General features: G+C 41.4%; 2 protein-coding genes across 2 annotated transcripts; one reads left to right on the plus strand and one right to left on the minus strand.

The window, feature by feature from the left end:
- Positions 1-13,219, minus strand: atp7a (ATPase copper transporting alpha; the record flags this gene model as incomplete). Its single annotated transcript, XM_083890629.1, has 23 exons — positions 13,111-13,219; positions 11,025-11,155; positions 9,467-9,971; positions 8,347-9,120; positions 7,618-7,830; positions 7,352-7,515; positions 6,983-7,144; positions 6,826-6,902; positions 6,469-6,691; positions 6,092-6,325; positions 5,866-5,957; positions 5,575-5,702; positions 5,044-5,198; positions 4,821-4,955; positions 4,497-4,691; positions 4,121-4,303; positions 3,771-3,984; positions 3,303-3,449; positions 3,023-3,165; positions 2,608-2,811; positions 742-859; positions 534-636; positions 1-277 (listed from the first exon to the last, which is right to left on the minus strand). Exons 2-23 carry the CDS (start codon positions 11,142-11,144, stop codon positions 1-3), a joined length of 4,566 nt encoding a protein of 1,521 aa, XP_083746755.1. The 5' UTR covers positions 11,145-11,155; positions 13,111-13,219.
- A 3,495-nt stretch (positions 13,220-16,714) lies between these two features.
- Positions 16,715-19,519, plus strand: fbxl3l (F-box and leucine-rich repeat protein 3, like; the record flags this gene model as incomplete). The annotated part of the gene is made up of 4 exons (XM_083891750.1): positions 16,715-17,074; positions 17,303-17,425; positions 17,525-17,696; positions 18,876-19,519. 4 exons carry the CDS (start codon positions 16,715-16,717, stop codon positions 19,517-19,519), a joined length of 1,299 nt encoding a protein of 432 aa, XP_083747876.1.
- Between the last annotated feature and the right edge of the window lie 1,503 nt (positions 19,520-21,022).

Genomic DNA, 21,022 nt, shown 5'->3' on the forward strand with positions numbered 1-21,022 from the left:
TCAGCAGAACTCCTCATCAACCAGCACCTCACCCCCCACCAGCAGAGAGTGTTTGTCGGGTTCACTCAGAACCAAACTGTTGAGCGAGTGCTTGTCGGACCGCAGCGAGTTGATGGAGGCCCGGCTGTAGGTGATAATGCGGTCCAGCAGGCTGAGTTTGGGGGACGGACGACGCACGTCGCCCATGCCGATGTGGATGCTGACGTCAGACAGGCTCCTCTGCCGCCTGATGTTGCCCAGTCGAGCCTCCAGCTTCTCTGCACTGGGCTTAGTGTAACTAGACAAAGACAGAGACTGGTATTAAAGTCTGTCCTGAGGGAAACCATCACGAGCACTTCAAATGCTGAGTGTGTCCTCACATAAATCTTTATGGATGCAAGTGACCACAATTGTGAGCTCACATGAACACAATCTGTGCCTCCTCAGCTGATGTCTGATTATGACAGTTTCATTTTCATTTACACTAATCAGTGCTCATAAAACAAAGTACGTGAAACAACACAAAAGGTTTTAACAAAGCCATAGCTCATTACCATTTGAGTAGAAGGGAGGACAAAACCACAGAGACGGACGACAGTGCCATGGCAGCAGAGCCCATCCACGGTTGTAACACCAGTCCAATGGGAAGGAAAACGCCTGTGAACAGTTCAACTTCATATTAGTGCTTTGACCGATCTTCTTCTTAAATTTATTTATTCATTGTTTTTAAATGGTCACTATCAGCATGATGCAGTCGCCCACCAGCAGCAATGGGAATCCCAACCAGATTGTAGACGAGCGCAAATATAAAGTTGATCCTGATCCTCTTCACAGTCTTCTTCGAGAGGTCGATACTACCCACAACATCCAGGAGGTCGTTCTGTAGACGAGACAAATGAAAGAGGTTTGAATCAAAACTGCAGGGATGTTAAATTATTTGTATTAAAATTAGTAGCGTACCGTGGGGGTTTCATCACACACAAACACAACCACATACAAAATACACAATATCACGCACTATATATGCACTAACACCAACGACACAGTTGATCTGCAACAACCATATAGCGCGCACACACACACACCACTGTGTATTATAACAGCTATAGGCTAATGCAGCATCACCACCACATAACCACCCGTGATGTCACTCAGAAACCGGAGTTCACAGGCCACGATATGACACAAAAACAAGCTTCCACATAAGGTGCCCTTGGGTGTTCGCGCCACGACAACGGATTCATTAAAATATATAATTATATACACTAACGTTCAAATATTTGGGGTCACTTAGAAATGTCCTTATTTTTTAAGGAAAAGCACTTTTTTTCAATGAATATAACATTAAATGAATCAGAAATAAACTCTATACATTGTTAATGTGGTAAAAGACTGTTCTAGCTGCAACCATCTTTTTTTTTTACTGGAACATGTACATAGGTGTATAGAGGCCCATTTCCAGTGTTCTAATAGTACATTGTGTTTGCTTATCGCGTTATAAGGCTATTGGATGATTAGAAAACCATTGAAAACCCTTGTGCAATGATGTTTGCACAGCTGAAAACAGTTTTGCTGGTTCTTTGATGAAAGGGCACAATTATGAGTAAAAATCATCATTTCTAATCTTGTCAATGTCTTGACTATATTTGACTATATTTTCTATTCATTTTGCAACTCTTTCGATGAATAAAAGTGTGAGTTTTAATGAAAAACACACAAATTCTATAGGTGATGTCAAACTTTTGAACGATAGTGTATATGTATATAAAATAAAACACCACAATAACTGTATCTCACCTGTAAATGAAAGCCATCTTTTGATCCTTACAGATGAATCTTTCAATGAACTCATCATGCAGTTGTGCGTCCTGCTTAAGACGAACGAGCAGCTCCTTCTCTGTGGCAATAGATGCCAGTGCAGAGAGTCGTGTCCGTGAATACGTTTTGCGCTTGAGAGCTGCGGCCATAGCTTAGTTCACTCACATCGCTCTGAAAATCACTCAAAACGCTCAAAAAAAAACCCGCCAAAGGTTCAAACTTCGTTGATGACGTCAGCGGGGGCTAGTGCTGGGCCTGGGGTGTTCTGTCACTATGCACGAAAGTTTGATTGAATGATGAAACGTCAGTCAAAGTTATAACCAAATAAGAAATGGCAGCTTCAACGAAAAGCCAGCAATGTGACTGGAGCAGGTCCACGGAGCTGCGATGCGTTTAATGACATACGGAAAATCCAGCTCAGCTTCACAACAAATAACCATATTCCGAAATACCGAAAATATAATCGTAACGTACTGAAAAAGTAATTGAATTCAGACACGTTCAGACACACATTAATTGAATTATTATTATTATTATAAAAAAAAAAAAAAAAAACTTTTTTGATTTTGACTGACAGCCCACCACTGATTAAAATGAGTATTCAAAGTGGCAATATTGGTTCTGTACCCAGGGTAATAATGAGAAGTTTTATTTAGGATATTATATATCTATATCACCAAACTGAAAACACACATATGTATATGTAACTTACTGCAGCTTGTAAAATAAGGCCTATTAAATATTCTCCTTTACTATATGATACTGACCGTGATACCGCAAATCCATACCCCACAGAAAGTAAACTCTCACCCTGATCAGCACCACATCTGCGGCTTCTATGGCCACGTCCGTCCCAGTTCCTATGGCGATGCCAACATCGGCCATGGCCAGAGCAGGCGAGTCGTTAATGCCGTCACCCACCATGGCCACTCTCTTGCCTGCTTGCTGCAGCTGCTCCACCTTGGCCACCTTGTGAGAGGGAAGTACCTCAGCGAAGACTTTCCTGATACCAACCTGGAGGACAAGCAGAGACCGACAGGCTCAGAAAAACACAGAGACATGATGTTCTATTTAGTCTTCAATCAATGTTGGACCCATAGCATTTGTGTAAAAAGGGGATCTTTTCACTCTAAAAATACCGTCACGTTGTCAATATCCAGCGACAACAACAAACTGATTTTGTCTGTGCCACACAGCTTTGTACACTTCACACACTGAGTCGTACCTGAGCAGCAATGGCCCGTGCTGTTTTGCTGTTGTCTCCTGTCATCAACACAACTTCCAGACCCATGTTAATCAGAGTGTGTACGGCAAGATCGGCCTCTGGCTTCACTGTGTCGGCTATGGCTATCATCGCACACAGCAGGTCTGTGCCAGAACAGAAATATTTAACAATAAGTCAACAAATATTTACTGCGAAAATTGTACAGAGTAATGTAAATCTTAACAGCTGGACAGGGAACTACAAAATGTTAGCCTCACACTTAATGAAAGATAGTCCTTACCATCTACAGCTACTAGAACAGCAGTGCGTCCTCTGCGCTCATGCTCTGTCATGGCCTCATCTATATCAGGACTAATCGACAGGCAGTTCCTCTTCATCCATTCTCTGTTGCCTATAAGGACAACGTAAGTGGCTGTGTGGACCGAGCCTGAACACAAGAAACACAAAGGTTAGATTAAATTGTACTTAATTCACCATAATGTTTCCTAATCATTGATTACTTTAATTAATAATTGGATTTATGTTACACAGGATGAGATGTAGACAGAGAGCCTGTGGACTCTGCAAGGCAGGCACTTCTGCTAAATCCACGACAACAGTGCTTTAACCCCCGTTTTCCAACAATTCAGTTATATTCGATCTGTCACGCAATTATTTGCGTTTCAAATGTCAAAATGTGTGAAGGGTACCAAAATAACCACATCGTGATGAGCCGATCTGCACTGTACTGCACACTTTCCCAACTTACTGAGTGGCTGTGGGTCCATGATGAGTGGATGTGAGCTGGTGGTCATCCGGATGTCACTGATTTGGACGAGAATGCTGTTGCGTTGGTTGTTGTCCTCACTGTCGCTGTCCGCCTGCTTCAGCAGGGTCTCCGTGTTGCTGACCTGACACCGGATGCCACATCCTGGCACTGCCTGAAAGCCCGTGCATGTGCCGAGAGACTCTGTGCCAAGCTCCTGCACAAAGAAATAGAAGTATAATAATAATAATAATAATAATAATAATAATAATAATAATAATAATAATAATAAGACTGAATTAATATTATGTAGACAACAATTTATAGGAGATTTTTGTAAGATGAAGACCGACCTGTTTGCAGTACTTGGTGATAGCTGCTCCCAGAGGATGTTCACTGTTGTTCTCAGCTGTACCCACGATAGCGAGCAGCCGGGAACGAGGCATCTTGTTCCCCTCCACAACTATCTTGACTTGGATAACCTTTGGAGCACCATATGTGATGGTCCCCGTCTTATCAAACACCACCGTCTGTACCTGTGCTTACCAGTGAGAAGAAATAGCACAAGTCAACAAGGAATAGATATTTATTCAGTTATGTATAAGCCTGGTTTTGTAAGCTTGTAAAGCAGAGACATATCAGTGTTTAAATTGACAGTTGGCCTGGCACACGATTGGCTGACGACATACATATAGTGTCAGGGGTGTCAAAGTGTCATCATTAACACACCTTATGCGCCATCTCAAGCGGCTCCCCTCCCTTTATCAGAATGCCATTTTGGGCTCCAACTCCTGTGCCCACCATGACAGCTGTCGGGGTTGCTAAGCCAAGGGAACAGGGGCAGGCAATGCATAACACTGTTATGGAGGCCTGGAAGGCAAAGCGAATCACTGCCTCGGACCTGGAAATGCTTTTATCATAACCCTGCAGGAAGAAAATGGGTGCTTTGAGCTGTTGTTTCAAGTGAATTAAAAGTTGCATTGATATTTATTTTAAAATCAGCAATAAAAGGAATAGAGAAGAGTAAATTTCTGATGTTGCAGTTAGACTCACAGGAAAGTATTTCTCCACTAGTGAGAAGTCCAAAAACCCAATGATGATCCAGGCGAACAGTGTAACGAGAGATACGCCAACAATGAAGGGAACAAAGTAGCCACTGATCTTATCTGCATACTGCTGGATTGGAGCCTAAAAATATAAAATGTCAGAAATCACACACCTTCCCAAGATTACCCTCAAAGCAGGTGGGCAACAGTGCAGAAATGACATGACTCACCTTTGAAGTCTGAGCCTCCTCCACTAGTTTAACAATCTGAGACAGCGTCGTGTCCATGCCGACATGTGTAGCACTGATGAGCAGAGAGCCGTTCTGGTTAATGGAGCCTGCGATCACAGTGCTCCCGGGCTTCTTCGTCACTGGCATGGCCTCACCTGGAGTCACAGAGCAACAGCTGCTCAGCAAACACAACAATACAAGGCACCAGAAAACAGGAGCTGATCATCTGGAGGAAACACTGGTGCTACGGAAGAAACCCCAGCTTAAATAATCACCAAATACATGATGATGTTTGTTGACTGAATAATTATTGTGATAATATGATACATTTAAGTTAGTTATAGTTACTGTAACATGTATCAATTAATAAAGATGCAGGTAAATTAGACATTTAGATCGTCTCCTCACATCTGTCAGTGCAGGTACATTTTAGGTTTAAACAGATAATTATTCAATGTCAGAGACCAGTCAGAGCAGGAACCGCACTCACATAAACATAAACACTCACATTTAAAATATGTAATAACTAACCTGTGATTAGTGACTCATCAGCCATAGAGTGTCCCTCGATGACCCTGCCATCTACTGGAAACTTTCCTCCAGGAACGACTTTTACCACATCACCTCTCTGCACCAGCTCAACATCCACCTGCTCCTCACTGGACAAAAAAATGGATTGATTTAAAGAATTAGGGCTCCTAAGTTCATAGCATGCGTCCTGTAGTGAGACATCTCAGTCGTTATACTAATAGAACAACCAAATGATCTAAAATCAATACAACAAATGTACCAGGGAACACAGTGTGTGTAGAGGACAAGTACCTGATAACAGTCATGTCACTGCTGAGAGTGACCACTGTGGCCTCGGTGGCTTGTAGAGACATAAGCTTGGACAAAGCCTCAGATGTCTTACTCTATATGAAAGATGCAGAGAACAAATGTTTTATGGCTATTCATTTCAAGACTGTTAATTGTAATACTTTTCAAAGATATATTACATGTTAAAGACATCACCAACAATAATAATAATAATAACAATGAGAAAAACCTTAGCTATCTGTTCCAGCCAGCGTCCAAGAGAGATGAAAACAAAGAGCATAGGTGGTGTGTCGAAGAAAGTGATGGGGTTGACTTTGGCTTTCTCTGCTACGGCCACTATTAGAATCACCAGTGAGTAGGTAAAGGCTATGGTCGTAGCTAGAACTATAAGCACATCCATGTTGGCAGATCTGTGTTTGAGTGCTTTGTAAGCTTGAATGTAGAAGTAGCGACCTCCAATAAACTGAGGAGAGGAAAAAATAAAGACAGGTTAGAATCAAGGAACCACATATATTTAGATCAAACTTCCCCTGTCTCTCCTGAATAAGTTTGTCTAAACAATCTAAAAATGTGCTACTGAAATGTCCTGGAGTGTCCTGAAATTACCTGTACTGGGACGCAGAAGAGGAAGGAAAGGAGGTTCATGATGGAGAGGCCTTGCAGCAGCTGTCTCTCCAGGAACATGGTGGAATGGAAATGATTGCGGTCTTCTACTGTAGCATTGTGGTGGTGTGAAGCATTCATGTGGTGGTCCATGATCATCATGTAGATCATCATGCCCATCACAGGTACACAGAAAATCAAGCTGATCAGGAAGGATTTCCTCCACCTTAGAGAGAGTTTTGTTATTATTACTTTGTAAATTAGTTTTAAATATTTGTTATTGTGTGACAAAACAAATGTACATAGAGCATATACTGTATATACACAAAACTGTATTCACACATAAACACATTTACTCACTGTTTTATCTCTTTGCTGTGGTCGAGGTGACTGGCAGTGCGATCTTTCTTTACCATGGATGCTTCAAATCCCAGATTCTACAAAAACAACAACCCAAATTAAACCCTTTTGATTCAGCACTTGTAATGTATGAAAGGTTCTACAGGAGAGGTCGTACCTCGATCAGCTTAATGATGTCTCGCGGGCCTATGATTTCTGAGTCATACTTCACATGTGCTTTGTTGGTTGCCAAGGCAACAGAGGCATATATAATCCCCTTTTCTCTCATAAGACTGGATTCAATTTTGTGAACACAAGAGGCACAAGTCATTCCCCTGACCTGAAAGAAGGCAGAGAGGATCACAAGTAGAGAAGGGGACAAAGACATATTAAAAATGGTATCAAGAGGGAACTGTATGATTCACCCACTGCATGTATTCAACCTCCTTCTCAAATGATTGAATTTCTTTTTTTACAGATTTAACATTACAGAAATATCTTAAGGCATGTCATTTATCTTGTTTAAACAACACAAATGGTAACTCACCACTAGTTCAAGGTTTCCATCTGAACCTTCATAGTTCTCCATCACAGAGGCGGTGAAGCCCAGCTCTATCACACACTCTGCTACCTTCACAGGGTCAATGACTTCAGGGTTGTAGCGCACTTCTGCCTTACTGGCCATTAATGCCACCAGAACAGAGTAGATACCTGGAGAACATTAAAGATTTTCTCTTTAGCCTCAATTTAAAGCAATAGCATGCTGTGTACATTACTGACTGAACATTGAAATATTTATGTGTCTTTACAAACCAGGTTCATTCTTGAGGTTTCTTTCGATGTTTGCCACACATGAAGCACAGGTCATCCCTCCGATCTGGATGTAACATTTAGATTGCTTGTCTCTGTTGTGTCCCTGTGGCATTTCTTTGTGTGGATCACTGTCCATCTCTATATCTTTCACAGGCACTAGTCTTGTAGACTTTGTGACACAGGGTTCTGGTGAAGGCAGCAGAGAATTGGTTGCTGTGGAAAACAAATTATAGTAATTAAAGGAAAGCATAATTTGCAGTTAGTTATGACGTGTCAACACTGCAGAGAGGCAACATGGTGAAGCTATATACTGCACTATCTGTAGGAATAACAAGGATTTTTGTTGCTGTCGATGTTATTATTACTGTGTGACAGAGGGAGCGTTTGGGTGTATGCAGTAGCAGTGCAGGGGCAAAACCTGTCAAACTGCTGAACTAGTAGCATAATGTTGCTGTTATATCTGACTTAACATAAAATTAATCACTTCCATTGAGAAGGAATGTTGCAGAGCAACACAAGATCTATAAGGAGAAACACAGAGAGAGTTGTGTGGAGCTGAGAGGCTTAACCAGCATTGTGTGATCTCATTTGACAATGGCTTGTATGAAGCAGGCCTTCATTTATGCTTAAAAGTTACACACTACAGCTTTAAATCGTGCAAATAAAACTGCTTCTATGTTAACTGCTATGTTAATTTGGCTGATGCAAGGGCATCATCTGTCCTCTCACCAGGTAGGAAGGCATCAAATCCCATGTTCTCTATAGCCTCCCTCAGCTCCTCCGGTGTAGTCAAGAGGGGATCATACTCAAAGATCCCCTGGTGTTCAGCAAGAGAGACCTGAGCTGCTACCACACCCTTCCTTTGAGAGATCATGCCTTCGATAGACTGAACACAGGAGTCACATGTCATGCCCTCAATGTGGATATTAGCTACCGATGCCAGAGGCTGTGTGAAATAAGGCTGTGAAGCTGGTGCTTTTGGCTGTACTGTCACTGTGGACCGAGACGATGAGGCAGGTATGGGTGATATGGACACAGGACTTAAAGGTCCTGTGGAGTCCCAGGGTTGAGTCTTGAAGTTTCCCGGAGGCAATGCCTCAATCGCTTGCTGTAGTTGAGGCACTGTAATCTTTAGAGGATCATAGCAGATGGAAGCCTTCTCCTTTTCCAGAGAGACCTCCACTGAGGAAACACTAGGCAGCAACGAGATGTTGTCCTGAATGTTGACCACGCAGGAACGGCAATGCATGCCTTTCACCCTGAGCATGACCAGTGTTAAATCTATGAAGATTTCCGTCTCCTCTGGAATCTCTGATGATGAAGCAACAGTTGTTTTTTGAGAATCAAGAAAATGTTCGAGTTCACTGGGAGACAGCTGGACAGGGCGGGGCTTGCACTTCACAAAAGCCTTGAAACCAGCTACGGCAATCTGGTCGATGATGGTCTGGACGGTGATGGCTTTGGGCAGATACAAGACTGCAGCTTCCTGAGACTCTAAAACAACTGTGGGTAATTAAAACAAGACACAATTAAAAATATAACACAGCATAAATTGAAAGAAGTGTTTCAACATGGAAATATTGCCGATTTTTACACTCCATGCAGCACACAAATATAACATCAAATCTGTAGTTAGCAAATGTAATGCTATCTCTTAGCACGTAACTCAACATAACAATGCCAATTAAAGGATTCCATAAGCCAAATTCCATGGGTCTAACTGTCAGTAATAAACCTGCATGACTGCGGGACTGTGCTGACATACACAATAATATGACACCTGTGACCTACATTACAACATTCTAGCTCAGATGTGACTACAAGTTCATTAACAGGTCAAGTACATCACCTTTGATCTTTTTAATCCCTTTCAGTTTTCCTATCTTCCCTTCAATGGTGCTGGTGCAGGAGTGGCATGTCATTCCTTTAATGCCCAGCTTCAAGAGTAACACATCTCCCTGCCTTATGTGAGATGGAGACATGTTTGAGGCTTTTTCCACGGGGCTGTCAGGTGTGGGGACCTCTGAAGACGTTAGGCTGGTGACCAGCTTGCTCAGCTGCAGTGCTGAAATCAGGGAGGGAACAAAGGTGACAGAAAGACCCATCTCAACCTGGCTCTTGCTGACATCCAGCACTCCCTGAACCTGGGATAGCTTCTTTAAAGCCTCATCCTGGGCTGCAGGTGTCACACCTGAAGTGGGTATCAGCTGGGTATCTGTTGAGACCAGTGTAGCTGGGATGGACTCTGATAGACTTGAATCAAAGCCCATGTCCTCGATAGCCTCTGACAGAGACTCCGGACTCTGTCGATTGCTGTCAAATATGATGGTGGCATCCTTTTGTTCTAAAGACACCTACAGAATAAATAAAGTAAAGTAAATAAGTAAAGTTATGGGTTAGACTAGGTCAAAACGTGGCATTTGTTTTACAGATTAATAAAAGCAAACATAGATATTTTTTCATTCTAGTAGAAGACAAGAAACTAGTAAGCATGTAATAACATTAGCTAGCATTACTCAAAATTATTTATTTTACTGCACATCTTACAACACTTCCTTCTTTCTGTTAAAATGACTGCTATACCATAACCATTATTGTAACAAAAGAACTTTACACTTTGAGGAGGGAGGTAAATCAGTCAGTGGCCTTTGAAAGCTACAGGATATTATGTCAGCACAAAGAGTCCTAGCTCCCCCTCTTTTCTAGAAGCAAACATGTGACACACTGAAGGTATCACCAGACTGAGCTGTAAGCTACAAACTATGGTGCGGATTTAGTCGTAAGTCAGTGTGCCTGATAATGAGCGATGGGGGAAGGCTAGGAATGAGACAATAATAAGAAAAAAAACCGGAAAAAAAACATTCACTTTTGTCTTTATAGATTACCATGAAATAATCCAGACACTAAATTGTCATCCAAGACACTAAATTGTCATCCAAGACACAAATGACATTTCCTGGTTGGTACAAACAGCATTTCGACCCCGGTTGTCACAGTCCTGCAAAGGGCAGACCTCTATTTGGATCAATCTATTACATTATCGTCTCATTTACCCTCAGCCTGAGGGATAAACATACAAAATACAAAACAACAGGCCACAACCATTGTAAAATAGCTCTAGGCTCTGTCTTTTTTTCATATGGCTCCAGTAACAGCTAAAATGAATCAAACTACATCACCCTATGGACCGCAAACTTCATTTAATTTAATTTATACATATTTGCTCTGTCCATGTTCCAAACATACTTCATCATTACAACATCTATGGTCGTCAGTTCAGATCCTGTTTTTAAAAAGAAATGGGAAGCAAGGTTTTCTGAGTCAGCAGATTAAAAAGAGAAGTAAATGAACATAAGTGGCACTAAAAATAAGAAGTGAGTTTATATCATTGCAAACGAAGCGTTTACCTTTATATGTACCACTCCTGAGAGTGACCCGATGTGCTGCTCTATGGACTGGACACAGGAGTTACAAGTCATACCCCCCACTCCGAGGGACACTGAACGCAGACTGACTTCCTCTGTCATGATTGTTTAGTCTGAAAAGAAAGCAAAGAATATAACGTTTATTTTCCTTCTTGAAAGCCCCACAACGTTAGTGTAAATGATGAAAGAAAATTAACTGAAACATTATAAAAAACAATCATTGGCTATTGGCTTGTACACTTCTGTTATATGTTAGGACTGCTATGATTAACTAATTATTAATTAATTTCTAAATGAATCACAAAATAATTGATAATTTAGAGTGTTTTTTATAACTGAAACATGCTAGCGAATAAGTTCTAGTTTCTTTGCTCTACTGAGCTTTTGGGGGGAAAAAACACTAGTAGTCATTTCTTTTTGTTTATTTGTTTGTTAATACGCTTTGTATCTACAACTACAACTCATAACCTTGAAGGCACAAGAGGTAAAATGAAAAACCAATTATTACACCATTTCTGTTAAAGTGAATCAGATTTCTCAAAACGTTAAAACATTTGAAGAACATTTTTATTGCCATCTCTCTCAATGTAAGGAATATCTGTCCGTCTGTGTTTGGGACAAAGTAATGAAAGGCAAGAATTATATGATGACTTTGAAAAAAGACAAGGTAGCAGGGACTGAGGAGATGAGGGGCGCTTTGAGAGAGAGAGGAAGAATCCAGAAGGATTAAGGAATGAGGATGAGGAAAAAAGAATGAGGATGAAGGAAAACTTCAGACTGAGAAAAAAGTGACTGAGGAGACGGGAAAGCAGCTGGGTGGAGAACCTTGAGCTAATTTTAAACCTGCATTCGGAAACTCTGAACTGCATTTAAGAGCTTTGAACTACAATGAAGGATGAGAATAAGATGAGACTGAGGAGACGAGAAGAAGAGAGGAAAAGAGACAAAGAACTTGTAACTGGAGGGCAGCATTACACCTCTCAGTGTACAGTCTGCCAGAAATGAGTTTTTAATTCTTTTGATGTAAAATGTGTAAAAGGAGTGTGATGACACCCATCTAAGTCCAGGTATGTCTGTCTGACTGTTAATCACATAAGTGTCCCAACGGGTTACTTGACATGCTTCGAACTTGGCATGTGTCTTAGATAAAGGAGCAGCATGTTTAAAGACAGTTGTGTGAGAGAGAGGACACGCAAGACAATGTGCTATACAAGTGAATCAGTCGATGCGTGAGATGCAGGTACTGGATTAAATGAAAGTGAGGTTTGGCTGAGCAGTTCAAAACAAACCTGATGCAAAACAATGAACAACAGAGGAGCTGCACCAATTATACAAAGTCACCGTTCCTGCTTCTAACACTTTCACTTGGGAAAAAAGTAAATGTATTCATATATAATGTATAAGAAAATGTAAAACCAAATTGGAAGGTTAATAATTTCACGTTTCTTTGCTAGGTTGTAACGATGTGATCGATTGAACCATGAACATAAACATAGAAGCTTGAAACATACCATAAAAAAAATAGAAATTACCTAGCTGCTTATTCATTATTCTCTCGTGATTCTCAGTGATGCGTGAGAATAGACCATTTAGGGGCAAATTGGGTGCTTATAACATAACTGCCTTCCAGTGATTATGACAGGACAACAACTTGACTGTCACTTTCGGCACTGGAGCTCTATGACGAGAAACAAAACATATTGATGTTCAGTCTGGACAAAGACGGTTCCAGCAAGTCGACATAAACCGGTTGTATATTTTGCTCATTTTGAGTAAAAACCAATCGAAAACGACGACATATAATAACAGAACGATTTCACAATAATGTTTCAAACGTGTTATGACTTGTTCTGAGCAAAGTTGTTCTTTCTCTTGAATTTAATTTAGCCAGAGTTCAGGCAGTGAACTAGCTTGACTAAGCTAAACAGTGTGTTCAACTTTTATTTTTCAATCTATTACGCTACGCTTTTTAAACATATAAATGTTCACCCACACTGAACTAAACTGACCGGCTGGAAAATACACATTGTTTTACAATCGGGATGAAAAGATAAAACAAGGCTCTTACCTTATTCAGGAGTAAGTCACAAAGTGTTTTTAAAGTCGACTGTCAGACTGTGTGGCTAAATGATGCTAGCATGCTAGCTAACCCTTTCCTTTCTACGCTGTGTTACAAACAACAGCGCGGACACCTCCAGGCATCGCGCTGCCTGTGGGAAACAACTGCGTCTACTGGAGTAACAGTTTCTTTTCCCCTGTTATCAATAAATTCAATTGAGGAAGCCTGCTGTTGTTTCTGCTTCACATGCCGACGTGACCGACGATTGTACCTCGATGAGGCGGAGCTCCGACGTGCGCCACAGAGACCCATGGCAACAGCCAGAAAGACATGCTGCCCTGAATCTGGTCTGTCAGGCGCACAGAACATGGCAAGTGTTTTAAAATTCATTCTTTCTCGAATTACCATTACAAATAACTGTGACGTCAAAAAAAGAAAAACCTGACAGACAAGACATGTTAAATGCTGACTATAAAACTTGAATAATGAATACAACATTTACATAAGTGTAGTAATGTATTCAATACTCCAGTTCTAATTTGCAGAGAAATATATATGTATATCATTTATAATTTTTAAACCATGTTTACAATAGCTTCCAGCTTCACTTTAAAAAAAAATTAACTTCAGGGTATCTATTGTTTTATTAATTTTTTTTGTTTGTTTTTTCCCTAATTGATTTCGTGTCCTGTGACTCCGTGATTCCAAATCCATACTTAACTGTAGGCCTGTTATACATAGTACAATAACCTTTTTATTATTGGATTATTTCGCTTCTGCGTATTATAAATGGATTTGTGTGTGTGTTTTATCTATTTTAATTTATTTTAATATAAAGAAACCAAAAAACAATAAGACCTGACCTGATGGTCAATGCTCTCCAGTTCTCCAAACGGTGACAAATCTTTTTTGTTTGAGTTATAGTTTGAGTGCTTTAATTGGCTTTTAATAAAGTATATGATAAATGATAATAACTCTCTTACAATACAGTGACTGTTTCTATACCCAGCATCCATCCATCTTCTACCGATTTATCCTCCACATGAGGGTTGCGCCCTACGCAATTTCTGTTTACATAGGGCGATGGACAGTTTGCCAGCCCATCACAGGGCCACACACAGAGATACACACTCACACTTACAATCAATTTAGAGTGTCTAATTTACATCATATTGCATGTTTTTGGACAGTGCGAGGAAACCAGAGAACCCTGAGAAATCCTACACACACAGGGAGAACCTGCACTCTCCATGCAGAAAGGCTCTTGTTTCCAACCAGGTTGCGAACCAGGGTCTTTTTGCTGCAAAGGAAAGAGTGCTTTTTCTAGGGACACTGCACTGACTTCCATCCAGACAGCCTAGACAAAGTGTTATCCTTAACCCTAACCATAACCAGTTCATGCCTAACTATGCTAGTTCTGCAGAAATGAGGTTCTGTTTCATGTGGACCAGGTTTAGGTCTCCAGGAGGGACGAATGGTTGGGAAGAATGGGAATCAGTATCATTCAGTATCAGTATCGGTCCGATACTGGTCAAAATCACTCATCAAAAATGTAAAATCTAATACAATCAAAAACATATTATATTATTATATATATTGTGTGCTTCACTATGTACAGACTGTAAAAATGTAAATAAAAATCAGAAAAAGAGTCATGTGGAGGCTGTTTATTTCCAAATTTGTTGCACAGAATGATGTCTTTGTCAGCAACATATTTTGTGCTGAGTCATTTCAAAGACTCATGACTCAGCAGCACAAATGACCCTTTATGAACTTCACAGTTCAAATTATTAGACCCTTTATTGAGATATGTATATGACACACACACACACACACACGCACACACACACACACACACACACACACACACACACACACACACACACACACACACACACACACACACACACACACACACACACACACACACACACACACACACACACAAAAGTGGTAGGTCCCATCCCTGGTCTTAACAAGGTCAGTGTTTATGCCAGAGGGGGTCCTGAAGAGGGGACACACACACACACACACACACACATACAGAACCTGACACATTGACCTACTTTCTCAGCGTGCGCGCGCTCACTGATCTTGTGCTCTCTGCTCGTGGGACACGACATGACAATAATAAATAATATTAGAAAGGCACAATATTACACAAATACATACAGTAAACGTATTATTTTATTCCGGAGAGGTGAAGCCGCGCGTGTGTGTGTGTGTGTGTGTACCCTGTTTACGTGGCTCAGTCTGGGCTGCTTTCATTTATCTCCTTGCATGACGGTGTTAGGAGCTGCTGCTGCGGAGGAGACTGGAGCAGATCCATGTTTTCCTCTGCTCACGTGGACCAGTGCACGTCAAGCTGTCGCTGAAGCCGAGAGGAGGAGAGCTTATTATGGAAGCAGCTTTTTGCTGTCCTGCCTCCTTTCACCACTCCTCCACCACAGCCATGCCTCCAAGTGTGCACCGGCAGCAGACCACAGCACCAAGACCAGCAAAGTGTTTTTAAATCATCATAATGTGAGTAACAATGACTAGTTTGCAGTGGCGTTTGGTGTCGTGTATTGTGTCATAAACTACATGTGTTGTGTATGTGTCTGTGAAGATCACCTGAGAACTGGGAGCTGGAAAGGGGGCAGAGTTGAGTTGTATATTAATAAAACGTACAGATCTCTGGAAATGATCTGTAAACCTTAACCAGGTGCTTTTCCAGTAAAGCTTAGTTAAGTTCAACTTAAAGGAACACCTTTCCCCACACAAATCATACATACATATAACACGAGCAAACATCTTTGAGGGCAACTGCTGTATTTGACATTTTGACACCATTGCATAATACATACATTTCATATGCAATGTAATAGGGCAAATGCAACCCTTAATCGCAATAATAACATTTGTATTTATCTATTTATTGACATGTGCAAGCAACGTGTCTGTTCAAATGTTTTAAGGTTAGTATTTACAATTGGAGCCTGCAGCTGCAGTGTGAATTTAAAACACATGCAGTGACCCTCAGACATTTACATAAAGAATAGAAATAAATAAATCAGATAAAGACAGTAATTGTGTGGAACATCAGTATATAATCAGACTGAGAGAAAGATTACTATAACAAGACTGGGACACATCTCAGTAATAAGGCTTCAGCGTCACATTTGCTGTTGTTGGCCACTTGTTGTTACAGCCTTTGAGGTGAGTTTTCCATTATTTAAAATCCAAATTCAAATCAGTGTTTGATATCGGATCCACATTTCATTGCACAGTGGTATCAGCTGTGGCAAAAATGATGAGCGGTTCACTGTAGTTCTGCCTGTGCATTTAAAGGATGCTCTGCGGATTTAAAAACAAAAAAGTTCTACAGCAATGTTGTAGACCATGAATTATATTAGTGTTGAAGAGATTAATATTAAAATAGTATAACTAGGCTCTAACGTAAAAACTGATAGTGACCAAGCTGTTCATTCTACTTTTATAATATTGTATATCATTAAAACAAATCAAATATGCTGCCTATGTTTTAATGTGAATATGCTATTGTTGTTGCTGCATAGATTTCTGAAACATTCCTGTTCTCTTCTGATCCCACAGTGAGCTGACTTATCTGAAAATGAAACGAGGACGGACAGGTCTCGTTTCAAAGTGCCCGACCTTCTCCTCCCGCGAGGAGAGGCCTAAGAGACAGAAGCGGGGGGCGTCCAGCTTCGCTCTGTCCTCAGCAGAGGACTGGGGCAACCTGCCCCACCACGTTGTCCTGCAGATATTCCAGCATCTGTCACTCATAGACCGAGCCAGGGCCTCGTCCGTGTGCCGCCACTGGAATGACGTCTTCCACACTCCCGACCTGTGGAGAAGGTTCGAGTTTGAGCTCAATCAGCCGGCCACTTCTTACTTGCGCTCCACTCACCCTGACCTCATTCAGCAGATCATCAAGAAGCATGCACAGCACCTGCAGTATGTTAGCTTTAAGGTAAAAGTCAACACCCCCTCGCCTCCCCCATTGCATTTTCACAACACAGCTGCCTTAAAAACAGTATGTGCCCTCTTTAATCCCAACCATCTGCTGCAGAATCACTCATGACGCATCAGCTGCAATAGCATTAGCAGACTTAACACATCCAGGCTGAAATGATTCTTACACCTCTATCTCTAATTTAATGTGTGTGGGTTTTTGGTGGATCGATTGCTGCTAAATCAGGTGGACAGCTGCATAGAATCTGCAGAGGCGGCCTGTGACATTCTCTCCCAGCTGGTGAACTGCACCATTAAAACCCTGGGGCTGATTTCCACAGCACGGCCAAGCTTCATGGATGTGTCTCAGGTAAGAAGAGGCAGCTTCTGTTGTTGCTAGTTATTGTGTCCGATTTTGTACATTTTGGTTAAAAATAGCACCAATTTTAACTCACTTGTTCCTCCTCAGGCTCACTTTGTGTCTGCCCTGACGGTGGTGTTCGTCAACTCCAAGTCGCTCTCCTCTATCAAGATTGATGACACTCCAGTGGACGACCCGTCCTTAAAGGTGTTGGTTGCCAACAACAGTGACACACTTAAGTTGCTGAAGATGAGCAGCTGTCCTCATGTCTCCCCGGCAGGTCAGTATACCTTCTTGTTAAAGGATTATGTCGTTTTGCTTGCAGAGTGTACAGTAATGAGACGAGAGAAAGAGAGACATGCAACAATACATAACAAGTGTCCTGGGCACAGCTTGAACTAAGACATTATGGTCCGTGTCTTAAATTTCTAGGCCACCAGAATGCCCGTTGTCGCTGTACTTACTGTGACCACAAATACATCATTAAATATTTTAAGCACATGCAACAATGCTAACATGTCTGGAAAAATTCAAGGGCAAACATTCAGCATGTCACCTTCCCAGTGTAGCATGTCAACATTTGCCAGTACAATGCACACTAGAGACTGATGGGAGCATTTTGCAGATACGACATCAAACACCCAAGTGTTTATCATATTTAAACTTTGACAAGTTGATGTCACTGTGTGGAAAGTAAAAGTCGAACATGTTTATATACGTGTCTCTCAGCCAAAAAGTTATTGTGGAAGTAGAATGATGATAGCGTGTATACAATTACAACAGCTGACTGTTTTTAAATTAATGCTCATTATCAAGGTGGTAACACTTAAATTAAATCCATGCATCCATTGTACCATCTTATTTTCAAAGTAATATCCAGCTAATAGTTAAGGAGAATTACTAAAGTCCAGGGGTGTCAAACAAATTTCCTCTGAGGGCCACATCAGCATAAAGGTTACCCCCAAAGGGCCAGATGTAAATGTCATACAGAATAAATGTAACTAAATGTCACCAAATATAATGTAACTAAAGGTAACTACTCCGAAACATATTGCTAAATACCTTTCTGTATTTATTACTTATTCAAATTACAAATATGATGCATTTTAGATGTAATCTGGTCCGCGATGGTGATACCTTTGCGGGTAATGCAATCACCATGCATTGTGGGAAATGTAGTTATTGGTCAACGCTTGCCTTAAAGCAGCATAGACCTATTTAAACACAGATTTTAAGACCAATTAATCACTCACGGGCCACAAAAAATGACGTGGCGGGCCACATCTGGCTCCTGGGCCTTGAGTTTGACATTATGTGCTACAGTCGATCAAAGTCAATAAAAGATGAAATTATTGCTAACTATAACCCATAGAAATAAAATGTGATTACCATAATAGTACATAATAGTACAACATGATTATCATACACTTACCACATCTCTTCTCCTCTTTCTCCACAGGTATCCTGTGTGTGGCAGACCAGTGCCATGGTCTAAGGGAGCTGGCGTTGAACTACCACCTCCTGAGCGATGAGCTCCTTCTCGCCCTCTCCTCTGAAAAACACGTTCACCTGGAGCACCTGCGCATCGATGTGGTGAGCGAGAACCCCGGCCAGACACACTTTCACACCATCAAGAGGAGCAGCTGGGAGGCCTTGGTGCGACACTCGCCCAAGGTCAACATCGTCATGTACTTCTTCCTCTATGAGGAGGAGTTTGAGCCCTTCTTCCGCGAGGAGACCCCCGTCACCCACCTGTACTTTGGCCGGGCGGTTAGCAAAGAGATGCTGGGCCGCATCGGACTGAACTGCCCTCGGCTGGTGGAGCTGGTTGTGTGCGCAAACGGCCTTGAGCCCCTGGACGAGGAGCTGATCCGTATCGCCGAGCGTTGCAAAAGCTTGACGGCCATCGGGCTAGGCGAGTGCGAAGTGACCTGCAGTGGCTTCTTGGAGTTTGTGAAGATGTGCGGGGGCAGGCTGACTCAGCTGTCAATCATGGAGGAGGTGCTGATCCCGGACAGCAGCTACAACATGGAGCAGATCCACAGCGAAGTGTCCAAGCACTTGGGTCGCATGTGGTTCCCTGACATGATGCCCACCTGGTAGGAATGAAGCCACAGTGGTGAGGTGTTCAGGAAATATTTGACTTTGATGGACTTACTGTACAGATATTACATGAGAGTTGTGTGTTCACAGATATACATTTTATTGTGAAACAGTTGTAAAGCTTGTGTTGTGCTCCTTTTGGACAGTCGGCCTCAGTTTAAGCCGCAGACAGCTCCTCAGTCGTCAGTGTTGCTGACTGGTTCACGAGAAGTCTGGGTCATCACTGTATTTATTTTTTTTATTTGAATGTGATATAAGAGAGATAAATATTTATTTTCACGTACAGACATTTATTTTCAGGATTCCTGTCCTGTGATCACACAGCTTTGTTTAAACGCATCAATATTGTGATGTTAAAGTTTGAATGTATTATTTTAACTTCACTGTAAATGCATTGGTTGACCTGAGCTTACATTTAATGGCACATTTCATCAATACAGTATGTGAAAAGAATGTAGCTCTGCCACCTGCTGGTTGATTGTGTTACAGCCATCACACCTCATGTCAGTCCAGTTCTTATTTTGTTGTTCTTTATTAAATTTGGCATCAGCATCGTCTCCTACTGCTGAAGACTCAGACACTCACCTGGAGTAGAGCGTTGTTCAGACAGAACCAGAGTTTCCAGTTGCGTTTGACAAAGTCATTCATGCATTCTTGTGTCAAACACAATAGTCTTTTGTGTTCCCGTCTATTTGTGTCAGGAGAGATTTAAATATTACACCCTACAGCATTTTTCTTTCACATTTTAATTGCTGGGTTGTCGGTTAAATTACGTAAGGCTTAAAATGATGCCGCAACACAAGTGCTTTTGACATTCAAGTGAATGGTCATAGTGATTGTCAAGTCAACACAAAACACCTCTTAGTAGTCATTGGTATGAGAAAGAGACATGAAGGTTTTAAGACTTGATCTCTTTGCTGTGCTTTAAAAATAGGGGCCAAATATTGAGTGACATGTTTTATGGTATTTTATTTATTTTACTACATGGTCAAAATGTAATTTAAGCAAAGTATACTCAACAAAATATAAAACGCACAAACTTGAAATGGTGAGCAAAAATAGAATGTCATGACATTTGCGCATATTCTTGATGCATTTGTTTATGGAATGATTTGTTTTGCTCAAACCCAGTAGTCCAGTGTCACTTGACCACTCCTATTGACTACAATCTCAGATTGAGTATTTCAACTCAAGAGAGTCATGGAGCATGGCAGAGTGGTGGTCAACTACGTGACCAGTACACAGACACTCCTTATGGTATGGTCAATAAAAGGGCACACCAAAATGTGGACTTTTGTCACTTGTCAATATGCCACAGATGTCCCAAATCATGAGGGAGTGTGCCATTGGCATGTTGAGTGCTGGGTTGAGCGTTACAACTGTGGCAACACAACTGAACGTGCATCATTCCACGATCATTCCAGACCACGATCGACAACCTGGTGCGTCGCAGGTGTACCACTCTGTGTGAGGCTAATGGTGGACACACACGTTATTGAAGTT

This window comes from Microchirus variegatus (assembly GCF_963457635.1).
Source record: "Microchirus variegatus genome assembly, chromosome: 6".
NCBI classification, from domain to species: Eukaryota; Metazoa; Chordata; class Actinopteri; order Pleuronectiformes; family Soleidae; genus Microchirus; species Microchirus variegatus.